Source organism: Polypterus senegalus, chromosome 14 (assembly GCF_016835505.1).
Source record: "Polypterus senegalus isolate Bchr_013 chromosome 14, ASM1683550v1, whole genome shotgun sequence".
NCBI classification, from domain to species: domain Eukaryota; kingdom Metazoa; phylum Chordata; class Cladistia; order Polypteriformes; family Polypteridae; genus Polypterus; species Polypterus senegalus.
The window spans coordinates 9,335,999-9,345,861 of record NC_053167.1 but is presented as its reverse complement, the minus strand read 5'-3'; the positions used below and the strand labels follow the sequence as shown (position 1 = coordinate 9,345,861).

The 9,863-nt window shown below is 42.9% G+C and overlaps 1 protein-coding gene across 1 annotated transcript; it reads left to right on the top strand.

The window, feature by feature from the left end:
• The first annotated feature begins 355 nt into the window (after positions 1-355).
• sox12 (SRY-box transcription factor 12) lies at positions 356-3,605 on the top strand. Its single transcript, XM_039735841.1, has one exon. The coding sequence runs from the start codon at positions 574-576 to the stop codon at positions 1,405-1,407; it is 834 nt and encodes a 277-aa protein (XP_039591775.1). The 5' UTR covers positions 356-573; the 3' UTR covers positions 1,408-3,605.
• The last annotated feature ends 6,258 nt before the right edge of the window (positions 3,606-9,863 follow it).

Sequence of the window (9,863 nt, the reverse complement as noted above, 5' to 3'; positions counted from 1 at the left end):
GATACCGTCTCCTTACCACCCAACACCAAGCAACTCTGATCTGGTCTCCTAATTAAGAATATAAACACATCTACTGGAGACCCTCAGTCATTTAGTCTCCACATAGATAATAACACGTAATGATTTGTTTCGAGTTGCTTCAAGTGAATGCTGGCATTCCGGTTTAGTGAAAATGTGAAGATTGCCATCATGTTGTCTGTTCAGAAGTGGCTGAATAAACTCAAATATCATGTAGCTATTCAAGAGAAAGAGAAGTTTGTGAGATTCAGCTCTCCACCCCCTCACCTTGGGGAGGGGCTTCTGCTAAATAAAGCAGCTGCCCTGAGACAGACATGCAAACAGCAAACGGCCTCACTATAGACGTGGTGGTGCCTGATATTAAGCTGGCAACCCACTTGGACAGATATGGACTCCTAGTTTTATACAGGAGGTACCAGAAAATTTAAAGATTAGATTATCCTGAGGCAAAGCTTCCTCTGCCTGTGATGTGGATACATAAAACCATTATGGACCTTCAGCATTCAGTAGAAGCTTGGCAATAACAAAGCACCTGCTGTTATTTGTCCAATAACAATGGCATCTGAGGGTACCAAAGTAGACAGTGGTTCAGGGCCAGACTCTTCTCACATGGACTCAAACTGGTGCAGGACATCCAAAGGACATATTAAGAGGCCCATGAATGCCTTTATGCTCTGGTCTCAGATTGAGAGACGCAAAGTTACTGAGCGCTGGCCGGACATGCACAATGCTGAGATTTCCAAGCGCCTTGGCCGTTGGTGGAAACTCCTTCCTGACTGTAAGAAAATACCCTTTGTCCAGGAGGCAGAGAGACTCAGACGTGAGCACATGGTCATCTATCCAGACTACAAGTACCGTCCTCGGAAGAAGAGCAAACTGTCCACTGTCAGCAGGGCAAGTAAGAAGAGCCCTAATAATAGCGCTACATTCAAAACTAGCTCTGACCAGTATGCCCTGAGCAGCTGGAGCACCAGCTCAGATGCCAAGTCCAGTGAGCTGAATGGAGGAGAACAACCAACAGATCTTGTTTGGACTGCAGCACCTGTCCTGCATAGTCAACACCAGCAAGTCTGTCAGCTTGGAAACCACCCTGATGTCTCGGACATGCTCCATTGCGGCCTTCTGCAGTCTGGAGGACCAGTGGACAGCTGGTCGCTAACATCCATATCTGGCAGCTCCTCAGCATCAAGATCCTTAAACTCCAGTGAAGATCTTCTGCAGTTCAATGCTGGCAGCAGTAGTGACACTGGGGCAGAGCTACAGGGTGGATGTACGCTGGACAAGGACCATGACTCCATTCACCACAGCTCTCTGGGTCACTTTGACTTCTCAGACTGCTGCATGCTAGAGATGGATGAGCTCATTTCGGACCTTGTGTTCAAGTACTGATGCTACTTAGGATCCTTTATGACTTCAAGTTTAAATCAAGTGAAGAGGTGGCTGATTTTACCTGCTAACTACCAACTCCTGCCACATAAACAGAAATTTGATATCTCTTATGTGAAATAACTTTTGATTTACAGTGGGGGTTAAAGGTCATGGCCTTTTCCTTCTCCAACCACAGTAACAGAGAGGCAAGTCACATGCTTCAGTCCTATTAGCCTGGGCTCACAGCCAGGTGAGGGTAAATCCAGGGACTCCAATAGCCCAGGCACTAGCAGCTGTTTGGGAGTCTGTGACTCGTTTGTAAATGGAGGGATTCAGTGTGCCTTTCTTTGGGTTTCCCAGAGTAATAAGGTTCCCTTTATTACACAAAGCACGTCTAAAAGTGATAAGTGAATCCCTGGGATTTTGGATGGACAAAGCCATTGCTGGACACTCAAACACTGGACAGATAAGGACTGTTTAATTTGGAAGACGGATGAAGATTTCACTTGGTGAACTGTGATCCGTCCAACTTGAAACCTGAACATCTTGGAATCTACTGGATACAATTATGTCTTCTTTTTTTAAAACAGATAAATTGGATAACAGTAGCTTCCTAGCTGACCATGTATTTCTGGAACAAAGGTGGGTCAGCTCACCGTGTGTTATTTGAACTGAGCAGAACTACTAGGGCACTTAACTATGTGCTAGGGGTGCTATGGACAAAGGAAAAACCTGGAATGAGCTGGAAAGTAGGATTTGTTCAGCCGTGCATAGAAGATTAGAACATGCTTCAGGATCTTGTTGGCTACTTAATTCTGGGACACAGCAAAGCAAAATTAAAGTGAGTGTATCCACAACATGTCTGAGAAGAGATTTGTTTATATATGTGCCATAACAACTCGGGTCAAGTTAAGATTGTGTTCATCATCCAACACTGTAGTGGAAAACGTTGAAAGGCAGCAAAAGTGAAGAAAGTCAATGGGGCAGCCCAGAGTAAAAAAGGGAGCAGTCTAGGATAGAAATGAAGTGGCCAGCTGGGGTAGAAGTGAATGCTGAAGACAGGAGAAAGGAAGCGGAGCAAAAGTGACTAGGAGAGAAAGTAAATTGGGTAAATAGATGAGTAGAAAAGGAATGGGGTGGAATATAGAAGAAGTAAAAGAGCAGACATGATGATGAGTCAATGAATGAAATATGTGTGACAGACCAGGCATATTAAGGGAGAAGACTGCAGTAAGAGTGAAGGGGCATATTGGGGCAGAAGTAAGTAGGAAGGAAAATAGAGTGATGGACTGGGAAATAATATGTCAGAAGTCATTAGGAGAAGAACTAGAATTTTCAGGCAATCATGAAGGTAGAAAAGGTAAAAAGAGTGGAATGGGACAGAAATGAAAGAATGTAGAGGTGATCACGAAAGATAAGGAATAACAACAAAACGACAAGAGTCAGGGAACAAAAAAGCACAGAAGACAAAGGCCCAGGAAAAGGAAAAGAAAAGTAGCAGTGAAGGAAAGCAGACAAGGAATGAAGCAGGTGGGTCAGACCTGGGGACAAAATGGAAGAGACTAGGGTAGGATTTTAGGAACAAAGTGGGGTGGAGGTGAATGCAAATGAAGAAAATGCAGAAGACTGTGCCACAAGTAAAGAGTTGTAAAGAGAAATCTAAAAGTCGGGGAAAGAGGAGAGGTAAAGGACAGGCGTGAACAAGCAGGAGCAGAAGAGAAGAGATAAAGGGTGTAAGCTGAAGATGAAATTCATAGGGAATAAATTGGTGGGACAGATAATAAGAGCAGAGGTGATTTCAAAAGAAATGGAAAGAATGAGTCCAAAGCGTAAAAGAATAGACATGAACAGAATGATACTGGCCAGACGTGAAGAATAGAAATAAGGGGGTGCACTTGGGTAGAAGAACAGGAGGACAGGCGGAGGTAACAGTGAAGAAGTAGATAAGCAGCTAAAAGTGTTGGTAGTTGAAAATGAGGAGATCGATGGGGAAGACAGACAAGCAGAATTCAGCAGCTTTTGCTGCCAGTAGTTGGCACAATTTTGGACTGACTGACCATCAACCTGAACATATTGATAATATATTTCCAGGAAAATCTGGACAGTATCTACTAAAGAAGAACTTTATAGTTTTGCATTTTACTTGAAAAATGCTCATTGTTTTTTTAAGTTTTTGGAGTGAATTTAGTAAGCAGAAACAACATTAAAATAAGAGTGAACAGGAAGACCTCACATGTGTAGCTGGACTCATCTGTAGGAGTATGTGTTTATGTTAACCGAATGTGAGCTTGTGAGCATGAAGTGAAAGTCTGTTTCTACGTAAATGTTTGCATTTGTGTGGGCTGTAGCAGCTGATGTGCCTTAGCACAATGTCTGGGATATTTTTATCATCTCTTGAAAGTGTTTTCTTCTGAAAGTGTTGCATATCATCTAAACGTCAACGTGACAGGTGTCTGGTCAGACTTACAGGTAATCTAACTTAGACACCAATTAAATATCCGACTACGCCACCCAGTTTTATTAAGAGACTGGGAACTCCTGAAATTTACCAATAATAGCAGACAGGTTTCTTTAAATTGGGCGGTGAGTAAACACACAATGAAAGACACAACAGTAATTTCAGGAAAAGCAACAGGAACTTCTATTACATCAGACAGTAATAAGTACATTATAAAGATAAATGAACATAAACCAAATCAAACAGTATCATGAAGAAAGTTTCTTTTTCAGAAAGGAAAGCACACAGTCCACACTCTAACAGTCCATTAAAAACAAGAATTGGATGATTCAACCTGTGGTGGTGCAAAGTCCAGTTTGTTCACTGTGTTACCCCAACACTTAGTCGTTCAGCTGTCCACGGATGCACTCTTTGCACCGGACACTCGCTTCACAACAGAAGTTTTATCCAATCGTGGAATCCCTGTCAACGTCTCCTCGTCGTTCTTTTTCTCCACTCTGGGCTCCTTGTGTTGCTGTGATCTAGGCACGCCTCACTTCTCACCTGCCAGCCTTGCTCGGTCCTTTCATGCGGCTTCCCTTTCTCACAAGACCCACAACTGGCGTCTCCTTGTGGAGCTGTCTCTTCCTCCCTGGAAGTAAGTGTTGCCGTCCTTGTGCCTCACGTCGAGCCAGGCAGGTACCCTTGTCTGCCTACGAGCCCCTGTGCTCTGTCCAAGTGTCTTGGCACTGTTCTCAGTGGACTGTCCCTCCTTGCCTTCTGCTGCCAGGAGTTTTTATCTACTTCAGTCCCTGCCATTATCAGCTCTGGACAATCAGATTAAACAATGGTACATCTGCATTTCCTGGGTTTAACAATTAATGAAAACACAAGTTAAAAAAGGGAATTGTTACCAATCATGAATAAGTACCGATATGCTGATTAGAAACCAATATTTCCAAGTCAGGTAAATACAGACATCCTCCAAGGCCAGAATTTAAAGCAGCGACTCCTTTGCAAGACAGCAAATACTTACACAAACAATCCTGACACAATCAGTAACTGGATTATCCAGGATCCTCCAAGGAAGCAGCAGTTCGGTTATCACACGTGGTATTGTTTGTAAATCTCCACAAAATGGTGACACCTTTGCAATACAGCCAATACCTACAATCTGCAGACAGCCTTTTAACTTCTTGCCCCCACTGCCAACAATGGGTGCCTATTACCTGTTCATCTGCTGGGCTTTAAATGTAATATTTGCATGTTTCTTTTCCTAAGAGAGAAATGGAATGACCCAGTGTACAAAAATGTCCCCCCTCTGACATCAAATTAATATTCCATATGTCCTGGCTGAGTGGGAAGACAAAACTAATCAGTTTACACCCTAGTGGCTAAGGTGATGGGCTGTAAACTATACGGTTGTCCATTCAGTTTCAACTATTGTGTAAATACATTCTTGTTCATCATGGTGCCAAAGAGTGGCAAAAAAGGTGCATGTTGGAAGAATTTGACAGTATTTTGTATACATGACAATACCCCTATAAGTGCTACTGTACTTGAGTCAAGCCTCTTAACATAACCCATGTCAATGGCTAGTGCAGACTGCTACTCACCAGCCAGGCTGTGGCTGTGAACTGCTCTAATAATAGAGATTAATTGGAATCTCCCTGCACATGATATTTCATCTTTAATTTGTTCTGACATGTGTATGTGGTACAAGTACATTTTTATTTGTCTCACAAAGACTACGGATAGTAGTTTATCAACAAAAGACCACAGATGCACCAACATATAATAAATTATGTACTGTAAAAAGGAGACCTTGTATAATTTGAAAGAATGCACAATAACACAACATGTTACGCAATAATTTGTGAAGATGGCTTTCCAGACAACGAGTCCAGAACAGAACTGAGAAGAAGATGGCCTGTTCCCAAGGTATACAGTCATTTGGCGAGAAGGGGCGGGTCCAGAAAGGCAAAAAATGGAAGTCAAATCAGTCTTCTGTTCTTCAGAGGAAGGAACAGTGAAGGCATTAGACCACAGCGCCAACCCCTGGTTCAGTGGGTAATTACCAGAATCCTTAAACCATCTCTCATGTGCATGCACATAACAATGCATATATACAGTGACAGAAGACATGGATAGATTGGACACCCAGCAGGAATAGATGGTTCCCTAACCCTAATTTTGAATTTCCTCATGGGGAAATCTAATCTAATCTAATCTAATTAGTCCAGATATCTGGGATGGATGGCCATGTCCTGGCTAAATTGCCATCCACAGCTTGGTCATTCTGGACCCCAAATCATACCCTGGTCCTTATTGGCTAACTATCTCTCTCACCCCTTCATCACCTAATAGATATTGTGTGTTGAACATACTGATGCGAGAATTGCTGCCATTGCATAATCAGGGTGGATGCTACATATTAATGGTGGTTGAAGTGGTTCTCCACTGTTCATGTAAAGTGCTCTGAGCAGGTTAGAAAATCGCTACACAACTGTAATTAATTTAATATTTTTACCAATATTATGACCAAAAAAGTTCCCTTTTGTAGACAGTAGGCTGTTATGTATGGATAGTATGGATGGAGGGGCATTGCAACTGCATGATTGGTATTCCCTTTCCCAGTTAGGAAGACCTGGGGACCTGGGGAAATCAGTGTAGGACAGTGCTGGCTGTCTCCCATGTTCATGGGGTCCCCAGTACACTGAGTGGAAGCAGTTTTCTTGGTAAGCCCCTGTCTGGACAACTACAGGGCAGCATGGGAGTTATGCTTCTAATGGGCTACCCTGTTGGGTTTGTTTGGGGAAGCTATTGAGATAAGGGTCCCCTGTCCTATTGAGGTTCTACCTGACCTGTAAGTGGTTCATTTTGACTCCTGAAGTACTCTTGGGAGTTGTTTAGAAAGAAGCCCTCTGCCTCATCACAGGGAGTTGGAGACAGGAGAGGAGAAGGACAAAGTTCACCCAGGAAGAGTGAAGGAGAAAGAAGAGAAAGAACGCAAACAACTTTGCTTGCGCTGATTAGGTCTTGTCAGAAAGTACAGTACTTCATTAATTAAAAAAGTCTTTTCGTACCTGGGACTTGTGTGGAGTGCAGTTGTTTTTCGGGAGTTTGAGGTTCTGACGCCCTTTTGGCATTCTCATGTTGGTCTTAACGAATGGCTATTGACACTGATTTTGGATGCACTGATGCCAGTGCTAGTTGTCAGAATTAAGGAGAAAGAAGTAATGGCTGAGGTCCTTCATAATACTCTTTTTTTCTTCATGAGGTAGTGTGCTTCAAATATTTCCTGAAGTAGTGTATCAGTAACATTCCAGGTTGACTCATATTTCTAAATCTTGGAAGGAAACAAAGTTAGAATGACACCAGGAACAAGAGTGTAAAAAAAATACCCCTTTTGTCCATTAAAGGGAAACACTTCTGAGATTCATAGGCTCCACATGGTAACCCACATCTAGCTGGAAGGGGCAGAAGGGTCCAGAGGAGTTTAATGAAAAACAGTATAACAGGCTAGATAAAACGTCAATCTTGTGCTACAGCTCCCTAGACAGAGAGCCTGTCGCCACTGTTGTCTTGTGCAGACATCCTCTTGAGAAACCAGAGAGTACCCAAAGTGAAGAGAGCAACAATGCAATATGACCTTCTGCCCACAGGGTGGCACTACGGCTCTGTTCAGGCAGTCCTTCCAATCCCTTCTACAAGAAGCAGCAGCTGCATAACCTCTGAGCAGCTAGTGCACGTTTACCACAGGGCACAAATGAAAATAACCTCAGGGTTGGAATGCTGGCCTCACACACACTGACCGTAAATGACCTGCACTCCCACAGATGTTTAAGGAATGTTGCAAGTTCTGATTGTAATAAATTGTAATAATTTACTTTTAGGGAAATCACATGGAGGCCATTCTCTGTGTTGTGAGATTTGACGTAAATGTCAGACTGATAAGATGAGGTGCTGCTTCTCTTTGCCCCAAAATGGACCACACATGATACCGTGCCGGTATTGGTTGAATAATATGTTGTGATACACTTTCTTTTTGTGGGATAGCTCGGCCTAAAGTCTCTGCCTTTCAGTTTAGCCCCAATCTGGGCAATATCCCCTCTTAATGCTGAACAGACGTCTCTCATTGTGCTCCCCTGTTAGGCCCAAATCTGTCTAACTGATGAACTGCTGAGTGTGGCATTGCACCGGAGGATACTATGTGTCACGCTGATGAGTCAATTTCTCTGTCCAAACTGACTATGCAGCATTACATGTTAGTCAGTTGTCAGTTGGTGGAGTGTCAGATAAACAGGACTAAAACCAAAATATGAAACATTATGCCAATAATTGGCTCCAGCAGACTCCCTGTGTTTAGGATATAGCGGGTTGGATAATGGATGGATGGATGGATGGATTATGCCAGTATCTCAAACAAATCAACTAACCACACATTGCAGAATTCCAGTTGACTCCTTCTTTATGAAAGATGATGACTCAGGAACTTCAGACAAGACAGAGAGTCAAAGTGAGAAAGGAGGAAAACATCTTCCGGTATTCTGCTATCCCATGTTGGTCCAAGAGGTGGAGGTCACCAGGAAACTGAAGGTCTGTATTCTCAGGTTTCAAAGACAGAGAAGAGGAACACAAATCTCCCCTGCAGTTCAATTCTGAGTCATTCTATTAGACTGAGGCCCACGGACCCTGTAAGACACCGTTGCAGATCAGCTCTGGGTCATTGCCAGCTTCACTTCCAGCTCAGGAGGGGAAGTGATTCTTTCTGTGGTTTGACACGGTATAAAATATAGGCCGAACCTGAGGAGAGTGGTCAAGGACACACAGCAGTAACCCATAACAAAATGCAGTAATCCACTACTTATTTCCCTAGTGTGGCTTTTTTAAATTTATTCTTTGCATTGAAAATTAATTGTCCATTACTTGAAAAGTACTCTGGGCTCCTTACACCCTTCTAATATACCTTTGAGAAGAATTTTGAAAGCAGAGCAGCAATTAGGAGCACAAATACATTATGGCGGTTATTTGTTTCTCATTTTATTGAATGTATTAAAAGCAAGTAACATTCCATACAAGCAAGTGAAACTTGACAAAACTAAGTTCACATCAACCCCCACCATATGATGGTTATTTAAATGCCAGCGTCTCATAGCTTGCCACTGCAGCACACATTCGGTGACTTAGAAGCCTCTCATTGCAGCAATTGTGCAACTGAACAACACCCCGAGGTAACAAAAATTGAAATTATGCAGCTTTAGCATAGGTTTCAAGTGCAAACACACACAACTACTAAGATCTGACAGTCAGCCTCAAAGGGAATTGTTCCATAGAATTGTGGGATTTACATTAAGTTGGCCGTAGACCACCAAGGTCAAACTAGTTTTGGTCTACTGTGGTAAATATGCATGTTGCTAAAATTTCAGTTGGTTTTCCTGCAAGCAAAGCTGTCTTCCTAATCCACCTTTCCAGGGAAAGCTTCAGGGCAGCTGGAGCCTATCCCAGTTAGCAAGACATTTCTCTGGATATTAAGGTCTATCAGGACATCCATGATAGAGGTCTAACAATTAAACTGCTAGGAACTACAGCTTTATTCGAGTACATATATTAACAAGATCAGCCTCCAAAAGACTCGAGAAGCAATCTCCTGAGATCTGACAAGATCAACCGCCAAGGAGGTCATTGCATGGCATCCTGGGATCTAAACATGTTGTAAATAAAGAAGCAAAACAGCATAAAGGTTTGGGGTTTGTCCGGCCCCGTATACTGTACAGTCTTGCAAATATCGAATAAACAGGTCAGAAATGTCATACAACATATATCAGACAATTAAGATGGTGGAGTGGGGAACATTTATGTAGTGGGACTGGAACTGATGGAGGAATGCTGGGAAGGAACCGAGGCGGTAGATGGGAGCCATGACGTCATCAGAGATAGACGGAAGGGAGGAAAAGAATGCGGAAGTAGCTGGCGTGTTTGTGGAACCTAGGCATTTTCATGGCGATGTTGCTTCTTTCTTTCTGTGGAAAATAAAGAG

Coding starts and splice junctions, on each gene's coding strand:
- sox12 (XM_039735841.1), top strand. CDS start 574: ATGGCATCTGAGGGTACCAAAGTAGACAGTGGTTCAGGGCCAGACTCT.